This window comes from Frieseomelitta varia, unplaced genomic scaffold (assembly GCF_011392965.1).
Source record: "Frieseomelitta varia isolate USP_RPSP 00005682 unplaced genomic scaffold, Fvar_1.2 scaffold_463, whole genome shotgun sequence".
In the NCBI taxonomy this organism is placed as follows: Eukaryota; Metazoa; Arthropoda; class Insecta; order Hymenoptera; family Apidae; genus Frieseomelitta; species Frieseomelitta varia.
Window position 1 is genome coordinate 129,495 of NW_025110216.1, and position 16,195 is coordinate 145,689.

General features: G+C 41.2%; 4 protein-coding genes across 5 annotated transcripts; 3 read left to right on the forward strand and 1 right to left on the reverse strand.

Moving 5' to 3' along the window:
* Positions 1–14: 14 nt before the first annotated feature.
* Positions 15–12,008, reverse strand: LOC122532681. Of its 2 annotated transcripts, none has more exons than XM_043661671.1 (3): positions 11,891–12,008; positions 563–996; positions 15–202 (listed from the first exon to the last, which is right to left on the reverse strand). In XM_043661671.1, the coding sequence occupies exons 2-3, from the start codon at positions 813–815 to the stop codon at positions 15–17; spliced, it is 441 nt and encodes a 146-aa protein (XP_043517606.1). In that variant the 5' UTR covers positions 816–996; positions 11,891–12,008. The 2 variants fall into 2 exon arrangements, with proteins under 2 accessions (XP_043517606.1, XP_043517607.1); XM_043661672.1 differs by lacking the exon at positions 11,891–12,008 and adding an exon at positions 1,630–1,647.
* Positions 4,977–6,232, forward strand: LOC122532680. Its single transcript, XM_043661670.1, has 2 exons — positions 4,977–5,333; positions 5,913–6,232. Exons 1-2 carry the CDS (start codon positions 5,147–5,149, stop codon positions 6,230–6,232), a joined length of 507 nt encoding a protein of 168 aa, XP_043517605.1. The 5' UTR covers positions 4,977–5,146.
* On the forward strand, positions 9,236–11,426 carry LOC122532677. Its single transcript, XM_043661666.1, has 3 exons — positions 9,236–9,581; positions 9,922–10,107; positions 10,876–11,426. The coding sequence occupies exons 1-3, from the start codon at positions 9,359–9,361 to the stop codon at positions 11,265–11,267; spliced, it is 801 nt and encodes a 266-aa protein (XP_043517601.1). The 5' UTR covers positions 9,236–9,358; the 3' UTR covers positions 11,268–11,426.
* Positions 12,009–13,121: 1,113 nt separating the features above from the next.
* On the forward strand, positions 13,122–15,464 carry LOC122532678. Its single transcript, XM_043661667.1, has 2 exons — positions 13,122–13,538; positions 15,018–15,464. Exons 1-2 carry the CDS (start codon positions 13,181–13,183, stop codon positions 15,347–15,349), a joined length of 690 nt encoding a protein of 229 aa, XP_043517602.1. The 5' UTR covers positions 13,122–13,180; the 3' UTR covers positions 15,350–15,464.
* Positions 15,465–16,195: the final 731 nt, after the last annotated feature.

Genomic DNA, 16,195 nt, shown 5'->3' on the forward strand with positions numbered 1-16,195 from the left:
TATCGACGCTGTTCTCACTTCACTTTCAGACCGAGAACCGCGGCGAATAGCGCGAAGAAAAAGCCCGCGAGCAACGCGGTGGCCTTTAACAGTATTAACCCTCCGATCATCGTTGGAATCAGAGCGACGAACTTCAGCTTGTAGGCCATTAGCAGCGCCATCATTGTACGGTCCATTTTCCGCTTCCTTCGGCGAGGACGATCTGAAAGCGATTGGAAAGGTTAATTGCCGTAATTCTCTTAGCGTCGATTACCGCCTCCTTCGAATCGATCAGTCTATCATAGATGTGTGTGTTCGCGAAAACTATTTATTTAAAGATGAATATCTGTTTCACGATTTCAGCAGCTTTATAATGTATTGTATGAAAATTAATAAACGAGATTAAATATCGTAGCGATCGAAGTGTTCCTCTTTCATCGTAAAAATTAATCCAAATATTTAAACTCGCATTAAAATTTCAATAATTCCGACAATTCAAAATTTTGATAATCTCGATAAAAAGTGGTTGCTGAGTAATGCGAGCATGAACAGGTTTGTTGAAACGAAGAGAATTCGATATTACCTGGTGTATGTAGGTAATCTTTCGACAAACCCAGACCAGTATTCCTGGTCTTCACCACTTTCGTTTTATCTTCTCCGCGTAGGACAGCGACGCTATTTGGTGCAACCTTATTATGAACCTCCTTGAAAACCTTTTTCACAACAGAGTATTCCTTGTGGTTTGTACGTTTGTCGTCGGATTTCAAACCTTCCAACGCACGTAACACACAGCTCAGAGTTAATATAATCGCGACCAGATTCACTCTCGGTTTCATCTTCCCGAGTTTATGTCTACGATGGAACGTCGCTCCCGGTTACATCGTCGACGTGTTCGCGAATTCCTAAGGTCACGACAATCTTCGTACGCATCCGCTCTTCTTTCGCTGATCACGATAGAGCCGCAATCTCCAATATTGTCCGCACCATGACTTTGCTTAATTATCCGTTTCGACGATTCTGCAAGCGTAAAATGATGACTGAGTTTGATATTCTGACAGAATGGCCAATTCAAATTCAGACGTGCTCGAATAGTTTGGCAAAATAATGTTTGAAAATCATAAAGACGCCAGAAGTGCTTAACCTCTTGCGCTGGAATGACGTGCCACGCACGTCGAGAATTTTTTGTTCCAAAATTGTAATATTTTCTCAGTTTTAAGTATATTTAAGTAAAACAAAATAGGCAAAACAAATGATAAATTTATTGCTTCTCAATAATTTCTATCCAGTAATATCACAATGACGAGTTCAAAAAGAAAGCGAAGAATTACTGTATACGGTTTGGTCGCTCGTTATGGTCCGCAATTAGTTGCCAGCGCGGGTGGTTAAGGGAACAATTTCATCGAGAAGTTGGAAGACTCTGACAATTTAGAAAAGCGAGAGAGGCACGTGCGTGATTTGAAATTTGAATCTGAAGGGAGACAATTTTACGAAACTCGAATGCATTTTATCCTTCGACCTTCAAACAAGATTGCATCGTCACTAGATCGAAAAAAAAGAAAGAAAGAAAAAGAAACGTTCGCAATAACTCGCCACTTTGAAACAACTTACGACTCTCGTCCAGTCTAACGTAATCGTTCAACGAACGCTTACAGAGATTCCTTCGCGACGTTCCTCAACTTCTGCGCCAACTGTTCTGTACCTAATTTATTTTCGAGAGATTTTGAACGATGTGGAATGACAACACTCACGTTCGAATACAAATGACGAAATGATGGTTTCCAGGTTTGTAACGGACTACAACAGCGAGCAACCGCGACCGCGAGCTGACTGATGCGCTCTTGATTCCCCGGCGACGACCTGTGGGGGGCTGGACAGGGTACCACGCCAGGGCACGCTTCAGTTACCAGCAGGATCGACAGTCCGTGAAAAATGAGCACCGTGCGACGTGGCGGCAATATATGCGTGCGGTAAGCGCTATGATCCAAATTGTTGGCGGCAATATGTGTCAAGTTATATTGCCGAACGGTACAGCAGATTACCCTGATGTTCACCGCGAGAGAAGGAAGGGACTACAATGCTGATGTGGGGTGACGGAATCGTCAGTGATCATACGGTGCGAACGATCGTACCATATGGACGATGATTTGAGTTACGCTGAACTGCTAACCGGGCCGATGACAGGACGATTAGAATGTAACTGATCGGCGATTCGTTTTGAATCTGGGTGGTACGATCTATGATTGTATAGATATGTATAATGAACGAATAAAGGGAAAGAATGGGAGGAGTGAAATTGAAATCTTTTCATCTGATAAAAATAACAAGCGGAAAATCTATAAATTACAAAAGGGCACGGTACATGGCATGTTAATACGAAATTGACAAACTTGAAATTTTGTTCTGTGAAATGTCGAAGAGAGAAAAAAAATGGTTAAAAATTTTCGAATTAGAATTAGAAGGAACGAAATGTGATTTAGCGTTAACGTGGGTCTGAAAGAATTAAATATATTTTAGTGGAAACATTTGAAATGAAAAAAAAAAAATTCAGAGAAATGAAGCTGAGACAAGAAATTTTCGAAAAGATAAGGCTAACAGCGATGAAAGTTCTAATAGTTTTATTTATCGAGAGGTTTGTGAGGAATTCCTGGAATCAACCGCGATTCTACAGGAAATTGACAGACAACACGCGATACAGTTTATCGCGTTTTGACATGCATGAAAGTTGAATCCTCGTGCCAATCGTACATCAAGGTACAATTATGGTAAGTTTTCGAGCCCTGTATTACAACATTATTCATATGGATGGTGTATTATACATTAGGAGATAATTCTGTCATACATTTAACATATATAATATTACAATTAGCGGAACTCTGTCGCATTTTTTTGTCGATTTCTTTTTCTTTTTAATAAAGTAATATATTTATATATTGCTGTATTGACAATTGAACAATATACAATTGTTTGCATTTTTATAGTCGTATATATGTAATTTACTTTCAAACTGAATTCAACAGAAACTATAACATGGTTTTTACATGTGTTGGCAATTTATGCATAATATTGTCAATATGTTCATTGCATATAATTTACATATATGTATATCATAATGATATATCCACATTGTGAATTTTTATATTATTAAAAGCTATAAAATTAATATTAAGAAATTGTAGTTCTGAATGTACACGCAACTTGAGACGATTTTCTATGATCTATTCACGCAATACGGTTCAAAATTAATAGTTAATATATTATGCTACAATTATTTCCCATAAACACACTCCTTAAAACACACTTCATATCTACAGCTTATAGATAACACAGAAATTATTAAAAATAATCATTAAAAAAATATTATAATGCATGCCATTAAGTAAACAGTTAATGATGTATGTATATAGGGGATTACTGGCTCGTTAATATTAATAATACAACATCGAACGATAGAACCGTCGTATAAATAAAATGTTAAATTTTGAACGTTCGGCCAAACGAGGAAGTGGGATAAAAATTGACACAGAAGTCTCGTTTTCAGAAGAGTCTCTCAGAAAAGGGCCACCGGAGCAGAAATGGCGATATTGTGTGTAGGAATCGAGGGAAACAGACGTTGTCGGAGCAGTTCTATTCATGTGCCAGTTGTAAATGCATTGTAACGTTCCGCAAGGAAGCGAAGGGCAATTTCGTAGCTTCCTGCGTGAACACGGTGACGCGAATAATTGCGCGAGAAACGGGACAAACGGCAAAAAGGAGGAACAGATGAAAGAAAGGGGAGGTCGAAAAGTCTAGGACTGCAAAATCATAGTCATCATTGCGGTCCTCTTTCGTTCTTTGTTTCGAGCGTTGCATGTCGCTGTAATGATCGATATCGCCGCTTTATTTTCAGAGAGATATAACGGTGTGCTGTTGCCCCACGATTAAATAGCGAGGAGCACGGACCCGATTCTAGATGTTTCCACAAAAACTATCGGAAACGGTACGATAACCAGAACGATCGATTTATTTCCAGAGGACACGATTTATCTCACAATTTCTTCGGACAATTTTGATCGCGTAATTGTACGTATTGTTTGTATCAGCGAGCAAGAAATTAATCGCGCAGTTCAAGGTAAAACAACAAATAATTCAACGAAGGATAATTAACAGATTTATTACTGGCGCACGTTAACCGGCGATCGTGTTTTAGAGCCGGGAATCACTGTTGTTTTCCTATTTCCGATTACTCAGCGATTTAACATGACGCGCCGTGAAAATTTATAACCGCCTCTTTTTACGTGATTGCGTGTTATTAACGAATAGATCGTTTCATATGTGATAATCAAGTGATTAACAAAGCGTGCTCAAAACCATAATAATATCTCTTCTTAAATATCCGACAAAAAAAATTAGAAAATTTTACACAAGCCCTCTCGTAGTCCAATCTATTAAAAAAATTCCCTCAAAGAAAAAGTTCCACTACCCAAATCGAAATGTCCGTGCTTCAACAACATCGGTTTTTACGATTATCCAGAACGTTTCCTTTCGCGGGTCGTTTTCGTTTCACCTCGCGTCGCCACCACTCTATCAAGATTCGTTCCCGTAAGCTCGTACCACGCTCCAGCAATCCAGATGGATTACTCGAGTGTGAAACGAACGAGTTGGTTAACGATCGAAGCCGGCACACACTCTCGCGATTATCGATCGAACATCCATCCACCGCTGAAAATGGTTCTGGGACCAGTCGTCTTCAACGTCGTCCAATGATCGGAGAGAACAAAGACGGACGTGGACGGGAATGGACAGTGAATCCTTCGTCACGCGTCAGTACCAAGTTAGATGGTGGTCTCCTTCTCTGGGCTTTTCACATTCCACCTATATAAACTAATGGTCCGGTCTAGGGCGAATGTCAGTTAACATTTCATTTGCCAGCTGGACAGTTCGTCTATCAACAGTCTCCTCGTCATTCTCTCTCTTTTTTTTTCTTGTCTCGATCGTCACATCCTTCGATGATTGGCAACTGTGAATTACAATTTGAGTGTCGTCTGTGAATTTCAGTGAGATAAATTGAACTCTATTTTATTTTATTTTATTTCTTCTCTCTCCTTCAAGAAGTGTGTGCCACGTTTGCTGACGACCTTTCTGTAGGATATTAACGGTGGTGAAGGAAATCGTCAGATGAGACAGAAGGATGCTGATGCTGTACCCACTGTTCTTTCTTCCTTTGCTAACAGCGACGGAGATCACGCAGCCTACCATGTTACAGGAGCGATGGAAGCTTCAACTGGAAAAATCGAAGAATCCTGCGGATTGGATCGGTGATGGTATTTTGAACGCTGTGGACACTGTTCTTCCTGTGGCTCGATCATCGTTTGAAGGTAAACGAATTAAATTACAAGTGCTTCTTCATTTTATTGCTTAGCTGTTAATCGATCACAACAGTTCGATGTAGTAGATTTATTTTTTGAAACGAAGAATCGATGCTTTGTAAAGTGTAGTCAAGTAATTATCGTGAAGTGCGACGATAAAAAAATTCGTGTGATCAGAGACTCGTAGCTCGTTACATCGACGCGTTAATAGACTGAAAGGAGGAAGCATGTTGTTACACAGGCTTATTAGCGGTGACTAGTAGTTATCATAATGCGATGCTCGGTCGTTCACAGTGCGTGGTCGACCAACACAGAAGCTTTCCACTCCAGTTCACCTTATTATTTCGTTCGTTTCATGAACGTGACTAATAAGAAGTGCTTCCTTTTTTGTCATCGATGACTCGTGTTATCTGGTGCATCCAGGATGACATAGAAACGGTATCTGATTTTCTCGAATATATTCGACGATAGTATTCGATTTTATTGAATCGACAGTGCATAAATCCGAAACGTCATTGAACAGTCAATTTTTCTTTTTAATTCTAATCAACTAATTATTCACGCATTGCCTTACTTTGTTGTACGCAGCTCGCAAGAAGAAAAAGCACAAGTTGAACAAATACATCATCCCTCTGATCATAGGAGTTATGTTGATCAAGTCGATTCTGCTGCCTATAGCGTTGAAAACTTTGGCTATATTAAGCGGCAAGGCAGTCGTTTTGAGTTTGATGAGCTTGATCCTGGCAGCTATCGTCGGGTTGAAGAAGGTCGCTCAGAGTCACTCCGGGACAAGCTACGAAGTGGTGAACGTACCCGTGAATAAATACAAGAGACAGGACTTTATCGAGAGAGAGGACGTGATGGACACCGAGCCCTACAAATTTTATAGAGAACGTAGAAGAAAGTAAAGATCCATTATTATTGAAAAATTTTAAATCTCTTGTTCATTTCACCCCCTCAACCCGCCTACGATTCGTTCGTTTTTCAGAAAGTTAAATTTCGATTTTATTCTGAATCATTGTTCATGTTTGTCAAACAAGCCGGAGTCGATGAAAACTCGTTTCTCGTTCGAACTGACACAAATGAAACTTGCTAATTATTCTGTTACGCAAAAGGAAGGAACCGGGAAGTTAGCGAACAAGAAACGAAGCGAGTCGTAGAGAGTGTTTTCCGAAGGTAGAAAATAATCATTTTCTTGTTTACAAGCGATGCTTGACTCCATGGGAATTCCCTCGAACAATGGGTAGAATTAATTGCTTTGATCCGTCACGTTTTTCATTACGTAATTGCGTCGCTTCCTCGCGGAGTGAAAGTTCATCTCCGACTCCAAGAATTATAACCTCGCTCAGCTGTAAATTCTATTAATATGTAGCTGTCGTTACGAAATTCTTACAAATTTATTTTTACAACTTCATAGTTTTACTTTAAAAATGTCGTTTTCAAGAATATGCACAGAAGATATCACAGACATCTAAGAAAACTTGGGAAATGATAAAGATGAGAAAAGAATGAACCGATATTAAATCGGACAAGTCTAGTATTCAGGTTGTCGACTTCAAAATATTCAAATTGCACTGCTCTTTAAAATTCGTGGAAAAGTAATCCTCTGAGGAAGTATATTTACTTCCAATGATTCCTATTGTATGCAGAATCTTTCAAACATACGTTTCGCTAAACTGTGTCGATCGAAAGTTGGAAAATTATACGAAACGGTAATGTAGTCAGAAGAAAGTAATACGATCGCAACAGCAGTCGAAATTGAATCATCGTCGAAAGCAAGGTGAGTAGTCGCGAAGAAATTTCTCCGTTTATCACGTGATATTAACATTTTGAAACTTGTACCTTTTACGATCTATTCTTTCCTATTTTCTACAATTGCTTGAATTATTTTTAATCGAAATAACAACTGTATTTTTATATATATGCACTTTACGTCTCAAAGAATTCTTTTCTATTTCCAATTCTTTTATTCTTTCCTATTTTCTATAATTGCTCAAATTGCTCCTATGATTGCTCAAAATAATTACGGAACATTAATTGGACAAATAAAAGCGAAAAAGTTCTATATAATAATGATAGATATACACTATTCTCGAATTGTTATATTTATTATTTTAATTTCAGCAAACGAAAAGTATTTGCACATTATGAGAAAATTTCTCTGTTCAAATTCTAGACATTTTTCAACAATCAAAGATAGCTACGCTTGAGTAGAAAATGATTTAAAGAATGGAAAAATAAGTAAAAAGTGGACATAAAAGTCAAAATAACATAAAAGAACGATCTAATTATTATATTCTAATAATGGTACTATAATCGTACCATTTACTTATATTCGTTTCCTGAATCGATCGGGATAATGATTCTTTGTGACAATCGGAAGTCACAGACTTCATGGCCAGGCGTAACCTAGAAAATTAATCACGAAAATCCATCGTAAGGATACCGTTAACACGGAGATGACGAAGTTCCGCGCGACTGTTAAATATTTAAACAGACCCGGAACGGAGACAATGGAGCGGCGCCCGCGAACAAGGCAGTTGCCATTCCAAGGCACGTGCTACGTGAAAGAAAAAAAAAAGAACAATCCTGATGAGATGTACGCATTGTTGGACATTGTTTGCCGAATGAATGACATCGGTTGAGCTACTTTTGCGTCCATTGTCGGGACAAAAATTCGCAGTTAATCCTTATTAAAAAGAAATTAAAAACAAAAAGAGTTATCTGGATGCTTAGGCATGACATCTAATTAATAAATGACATTTATTTATTTCGAGGAAAAGGAGAAAAGCAATATCAAAAATAAAAAGAAGAAAAAAAGCAAGTGAAATGCAGGTATTGAAATACTGACAAGAAATACAGCTGTCGTAATTTTTACTCTGTCCATTCAACCGCGTTTTGGTGTACCCGGCGCTATTGACAGAGCAAACAGTGTCAGAGAAAGTAGAATTTTCTTCGACGATTTGCGAATGGTACAATTTTAGAAACGCAATGTTCCATGCGAACGATTTTTACCCGACGATTCACGTTTCAAAGAGATTATGCGAGCAAATTAAGGAGAAATCATAGAGAGTGTCAACAAGAGGGAAACTGTTTAGAGTAGGTGTTATATCAAGACGACGCAATTCGTAGCTTGGAACGACCAATGACTGTGTCTGTGGGTCAAGGTGAGCGGCTTATTACACGTGGAAGTATCTGAATGCATCGATCTCGATCGTGAAAAATTTATGTACAATCGTACAATATTCAAAGAATAGAATTTAGTGAATGCCTGAGAAGATTAAGGTTTCTCGACACGCAGAAGGATACGTAATCTATCAACGATACACTATGATTGTCAACAGAATAAAAAAATAATCCTAAAATAATGAAAACTTCAATTTCACGAAGGTAAATTTGAAAAAGATCTCAGAATTATTTAAAGGGCAAAAATGACAATCCCGATTTTCCCCGACTGGAAAATTTGACAATAGAATAAAATTTTCCCTGTAATCCAATAATTTTCCAAAATTAATCAACAATTATCAAGCAATAATTTTTTCTCAGAGGATTAAAATTCTTTCCATCCGCAGTGTGACGTTAATTGATTTGAATGCATCCAAATTGGTAGTGCATCGACGGGTCATCAAGACGTTTTTTCCTACTAACCTAAATCTTGAGATCTAGCCGGGCTACCAGATATCAGCGATCGTCTACGGTAAGATCCGCCCAGTTTCAACTACTCCGCCGAAACGTGGAAGTGGTCGTTTGTTTAAAAAATTATTGAAGAAAGTTTCTTCTAACGGGGAGGTGAGTAACGACGTGTACCAGCGATGATGCCTCGTGTGCCTTAGGTCGCATGTCGTCGTCACATGCGTCATCGGTTAGAGTGGGGATATTGGGGAGGGTCCCAGCTGGTGAACACCTATAAAGATAGAAGCTACGCAGGGTCAGATCACACTTTGTTCCGAAAATTTTCCGAGGGACGTGCTCGATCCTTTTCAACGCCATCTCCGTATAATTATCGGTTGGACAAGTTAGACCAGGGAGATAAGATGAACAAATTGGTGATTTTTGGACTTGTTGCCGCGTCCGCGATGGCAGTGCCCATGCCGGATTCTAGCAAAGTTCAATTGAACAGGAATCTCGATTGCTTCGAGCAAGAGAACGAACTGTTCAGCTGCGTGTTCGTCAAGACCGTCAGCGCTTTGGATAGAGCTGCCAGGTCTAGTGATATCGAGATTGTCGATGGTGTGAAGTTTGTGAGAGAAACGCCAAGTGAGTCGAATTTTTTATAAGTTTATAGAATCTCTTAAACTCGTCATTAACTAGTTCTCGAAATTTTAATCCCTCTAATCCCGATGGCGTTAACGCCAAATGAATCTTTAACAAAGTTGTTTGATTCTTGAAATTTTCATCCCTTGATAGGGTCAGTTTATCGCGCGGCTTGCAAGCATTGACATTTTATTTTTCCAATATTCATTTCTTATCCATCGTAGAGTTGCTATTAGAATTTAATTCCCCAAAACTTGAATGTACCAACTTTCTAGAAATTTCTAAAATCTCCTCCAAACAGCTCGGTCTTGTAATACATAACACACCACATTTTTCTCCACAGTTGAACGCAGCGGTAAAGATCTGAAGACGGAGGTCGAGATAATGAATGAACTGCCGAGAGACACGTCGGACAGAGCCATCAAACTCGCCACTATGTTGTTCGAATCGGCCATATCGTTCATGAAGTCCCACAGTCTGAAGCTGAGCATGCCCGAGGAGGGTTCAATCTCCCGCGCTCTTGACGAAGGTAACTTTCTATCTCGCGCTATGATAGAGACGCTCCCATTACGTAATCCTTCCCACCCCAGTGACGCCCCGACGCGTCACTGGTATGAACGAATAAACTGTTCGCCGAGCCTTTCACCTTCGTGATATCTATACGCGCCGCGGCAACCTGTTCCGAATAAACTCGTTCCTCGCGCACCACCTCCTCCATTCGCTTTCCTTTTAAAATTATACATACACTGCCCCTCTCGGACAGAGAAAAAAATCTCACTGAGTCCGATAACAGGGACTATTAATTAGCGGCATTTAGGATCTCCTGGCTAACAGACTAGAATAAATATGCTTGGATCGTTAAATGGTTCTTCAAAGTTTAGTTTGGTTTTTAGTTTGATTAAATTTTGGGGAAGAAGCGATGTTTCATTTCAAATACCGCGAGGTTCGATTTCTCGGATATATTCTGGATCTTTTGGAGAAAAGGTTACTTTTAGATTGTTCGGCAATTCTTGAGCTGAGAGTAATCAAAATTGGCTACTCAGAGTTTTCTGTTCAGATAAAATTTAAAATCCTGCTCTCCCAGACGATCTATTATTCTCCAAGTTAAATATCTTCGCATTAAATATTGCTTTAATTTAATTTAAAATAAAATCGAACGAAAACTTTTCAATCTCTTTCTGTTGGGTTCTCAAGATTCGATTTAAAAATTAAAATCAAACTTTCAAATCTCCAAATAAAAAGTACCTCTGCTCGCAAATTAATTTCCATGTATTGTTATGTAAACTTTTATTTCCAGGTCGCGCCAAAATGAAGAAGATAGCACTGCCTCTGATCGCCGCCGCAGGAGTGAAACTGTTCGCTCTGATCCCAATTCTTCTCGGAGGTCTCGGTCTCCTGGTCACGAAGGCTCTGTTTGTGGGGAAAATCGCCCTCCTGTTAGCCGGAGTGTTGGCTTTCCAAAGACTATTCGGCGGTAATAGCGCTGGAGCCGCCAATTTCTTTAGCAAGAATACTCAACCATCGACCGGATGGGTTGACAGCGCTAACCAAGGCTGGTCAGCCAATGTCGCGACAGGCGTCCAACCTCAGGGCTACTACAAGAGAAGCTTCGACGTTGAAAACGAAAAAGTGGATGCTCATTCGATGGCATACTCGGCGCAAGCGCCAATCACGAACGAAACCAATTAAAAAAAAAAAAAAGACGACGATCTCGAGTCCACGTTTTATAGGGAATGAAAGTATCTGGGCTACCCAAACGCCATACATTCCGAGTCTGGTGTGTGTAATGCACTCTAGGCTTGTTCTCGACTGCTAGATTAATATTTAAACGGATAACTTACGGATCGACTAAATTATTAATAATCTTTTGTAATTAATAAATTATTTCTATTACTGTAGATCATCTGACTATCATATATTTTCTGCATTCGAATTACTCGAAAATTGAAAATTCTCGACAGACTCCAAAATTGCAACAGCAGAGGAAAGTGATACAGTTACGAGCATCATTCCTTTAAAAAACTTATTTTGAGATTTTGGTAATCGCGTAGCTGGATTATCAATTGTGAAACTCAAGGTGGAGTTGATCGTTTTGACACGGTTTTCCTTTCTTCGGCCACCGGTAGGTCGAAAGCAGGGACGATTTCTAGTTTGAAGAGATTATTTATGCACGCGCCAGCGAGGCGCGAAGGTGCATAGAAAACGCTCGGTACGTGATTAGTGTTTGCCTGGCGCGACACGCGAAATATCGACATGTTGGCAGATCGGACCGGCAATCGGTCAGGCTCATATGCCATTCCGAACGGACATACCTGCGCTTCGTTTGCACTCCCACCGCACTCTTCGTTGTACCCTATTTTCGCGCCTTCTCTCTCCTCGTTCTTCGCCCATCGTTCCATTTCATTCTCTCTTTTCTTCCCTCCTTCGCTCCTCGCTTCCGACCGAAAACAGATTCGGGACACACGCCGGTCGGTTTTGCATGCGGTTCTGTGTCACACGCGCCAACAGGCACGGAAATCTAATTTTCACCGAGAAACTTATTACCAACCGTCTCGTGAACATGATGTACCGCGAAGGAACACACGGGAGTCATTGTCGGAGCCACTCGATTGAAAGCGCGGATTCTGCTTGCGGAAACTCGCCCATTGTGCCAACTGGACAAAGGAACGCTCGTTTCGGCGCCTCACTTTTATTCTTCTATTAGAAGTACGAAAACGCGACGTTCCAGTACGGCGCTGTTCTCTGCCGTTTCGTGCGAACGGAATTTACAGAGAGAGTTTTACAGGTCGAACAGGGGGAACAAGAGCTCCACGGGTTGGTCCCACTTTTCGAATAAATCACGCTACTAATTTCCCACTTTTCTCCGTGGTAAATAAGTTGCTTGAGAGATCGTTTCCTAGTTTTCTCTAAAGCAAATCAGTCGCACCTTCGACAAACCATCGACATTTCCCGCTTTTCAACAGCTCTAAGGACACTCTCAGTTCCACTCGACGTGTCATTCATCCACAAAGTTTCTAAGAATCTCTATTTTGCATTTATGTTTCTCTAAAAGTAAACAGTCGCTCTTGTACTCTTATCGCTAATGTGAAATGTAATGAAATTAATTCTCTTGTTTCATCGATTCTTTTCTTCGTCGAATTCAAACGATAAAGACAACACTTGTCAAACTCTATTCAAAAAAAGAAAAAAAAAAGAAAACTAATACAATTGATATTCGACAGTTTCGGTACGCCGAACTTTTGCCATTTGGAAAAGCAATAAAATTGGTATTCCGATTGATTTACTTTCGATCGATCACAGCCTAATTTAAACACAGGCCGTAGACAGATAGACCGTTCGAAAGTGATTCCGCTGAAAAGGAAAATTAGTTTCTATCGGTAGACGATACGTCACGGGGACGTACGCACGCGTTGTACAGTGGCCAGGCTGTGAGACGTAGAAATTAAAATTCTCGACACCGCGGCCCTTGCACGTTGCTTGCCAAATGGTTCAAACTGGCCCCACCATCGATCACCAGCCGAAGTATAAAAGAAAAATTGCCCCCGGGGCAAACAGTCAAAATCCTAGTGTCCGTCCTGTTCGATAGCGAATCGATCATCACAATGAAGCCATTGATCGCGATATTGGCGTTGTTTCCCGTTGCGTTTGTCATGGCTGAGGACGCCAGGAGCGCGGAGATCAGGCTAACCGAAACGATGAACGAACTGAATAAAAGGGACACAATCAAGATCTATGGTGATATGATCACTTTGGAGAAGGTCCAATTTGCGGAGGATGAAGAGACTGCTGGAAGAGCTAGCCAGGATCCTTTAGTGAGCAAGATCGAAGAGTTCTTGAGGAGCAGGAGAATTCACGTGCGTCTGCCTAGCGATGGATCTTCCGCAGACATGTTCGGAAGAGCTTTGGGTCAGAAAGATGTGGCGATTGAGCTTAGAAGCTTAACAACGGGAGCTTCCGAAGGTAAAATTCATATCGGAGGTATCAACAAATTCAGGTATCAACATTTTCGATTCGATTGAAGAAATTTCTTCGACAGACATTTTATTTTTAAACTGTGAAACAATGCCGAAGAAATTTGCGGTGTACAAGAGTCGTTTCATTTTTAAGCTCTTAATGAAATCTAAAAATCGGAAATGATACTGAAAAAAATTTGGAACCTTCGAAAGTCATTTCATTTTCAAACTTAATTTTCGAAATTAACACTAAACTTAGAACACGATTCTCTTTACTTAAAGAATAGTTTTCACACTCCACTATGCACGCATAGAGTAGCAAATGTAAAGTTCATTAAAAGTATTCAATTGACTCTGTACGTAACTGTAGCTTCGAAGATTTCAAGCGTGGATTGACTTTCGATGCATGTGCTACGTAATTGTTTACCATGCACCAGAGTCTCGGTGAAAAAAAGAATCAATCAATAATCGTAAACAGAAGGAGCAAGAATTCATCGCGAAGAAAGCTCGAAGGAACTTTCTACGACAAGTATTCCTTCGATCTCTCCTTTAGCCTACATTGACGTCTTCAGCATATTCGAGACTCACCGTCTCGAATGCCAAAGCGTAATACATCGAAAGAAATGGTAAATATTCATGATCTCCCAAAGCGATCTCGAGGAGCTAAATTCCATGGTGTAGGGCACTTGTTACCGGTTCAACGGTGTTCAGATGGCTAGATCTTGGACGCGTCTACGTCTGCGCTGTGAACGAACCGATCCACAGCGACGAACTTATAGTATCTCGCCTTTCTAAACTCTCTCCAATACGATGGAAGTAAGGCACGAAGACGAGGGACGATTGGCCGTAAAGTGGAACTTCCGATAGCCAGGCTTCCGATTGGCTTCGCCGACCTCGACTGACACCTCTGCCTGCTCCTCTTTTTCTCGGCCTCTTTTCCGCAGCGCTCGAAGTTTCCACAGATTCTTTTTTTCTTTTTTTCCTTCTCCCCGGAATCGAGTCGACGAGACGCGATCTTCGAGCCGCGGGAGAAGTAAATGTTTGGAACGCGACGAACGGTTGGAGAAGGGGGGAAAAGTAGCAGCGTGACGAGCATAGAAAGCCGCGTACAAGCGTCCCACTTCGCTCGTATCCGCGAAAACGTGGCTGTGGCAGGGGGGTCGGGACAAAGTGGATCGCCGATGGGATTCCGGGTTTCTGGGACGAACGACGAGAGAAGAGAGAAGACGACGAACGAGGACCTTGAACGAGAGTGCTACATGTCGAAGAAAGTAGATAGCCGATAAGTGGCCATTAGAGACTCCTAGATACCCCTTCCGGATCCTTGATGAATTTCACTTGATGATCCATTGGATCCATCGAATTCATTGACACGCGTTAATAGACGCTTCTTTGTTCTGTCTTAATTCTTAATTTGTTGGTAACATTCGCGAGATTTTTCGTAGGATTTTCAATTTTGCATTTTTGTATTTCACTTTCGTTGCAGCTCGAACCAGGTTGAAGAAGATCGCGTTGCCGATTCTACTGGCCCTGAAACTCAAAGCCCTGATCGTCCTGCCCATCGTCATCACTCTGATAGGTCTGGTGGGCATCAAGGGACTCGGTGCGGGTCTACTGTCCCTGCTTCTCTCCGGAGCGGTCGCCCTGAAGGCTCTGCTAACACCACCACCCCCTCCTGCCAGGGTCACTTACGGAATTGTGAAACCTGAAATTCACCACGATCACTGGCACAGGTCGCAGGAAGAGGTGAATCAACCGTACAGAGGCTGGGCTCCAGAATTCGGACCCGAACAGTATCCCTACCAAGACATCCCTTAAAAATTCCATCTTCCAATTAAGATTCATCCTCTCATCCCTTCATTTTATTTATTGCCTCTTCTCTGTTACTCGCGTTTCTATCAAATAAAGACATCACGTTCTCTCTTTTCTACAATTTTACTTGTCTTCTCTTTCAATCTCCTTCACGCCCTTCGTGTTGTTCGTCGTTATTCTCGTTCATAGAATTCCGACGATGTGTCTTTGGGTTCGTCATCCGTCAAAACATACCGAGGAAGCACTTTCCTTTCCGTCCGTTCTCCGCTCGAGTGGATCGCCATCGGCAAATAAAGTAATAAAATAAATAAATAAATAAATAAATAATTGGAAATCTATAATCGCCGAGAGAAGCAGGTTACTACGGCGTAGGGGAAGGCTAACGACCCAAATAAAAGTCGTGCAACGCGCTCGGCGGAGAGAGCACGACAGGTAGAGAGGAAGGAGCAGGTAGGGGGAGTAGGAACAGGAAGGAATCGGGGTCACTGTGACAGGAAAGGTGGGAAAAGTGGCCGAGCCGACGATTGGTCGTGCCTGCTTCCCCCGTCGGTGAATTCTCAGGATCAAGGGCACTGGGTCATTGCCTCCACGTGCACTCCCACCTTTCACGATCCTCCCCTCTTTGCTGGGTGATCGTTGCCCCTCTTCAGGGGAAGCGGCGAGTAACGGTATCGTTTGTGATTATGTCGCGTGGAGAGGGCTGAAACCTTGGGTATATACGAGCCGATCAAGAGGACAGCACTGTCAAGAGCCTGGAGAACTCGAGGAGAGAAGAAGTTGATGAGTGGAATGCTCGGCTAGGGTATCGTCGACCGATATAGTTGATCAGTATCGGCGTTTCGTTTGGAGTTC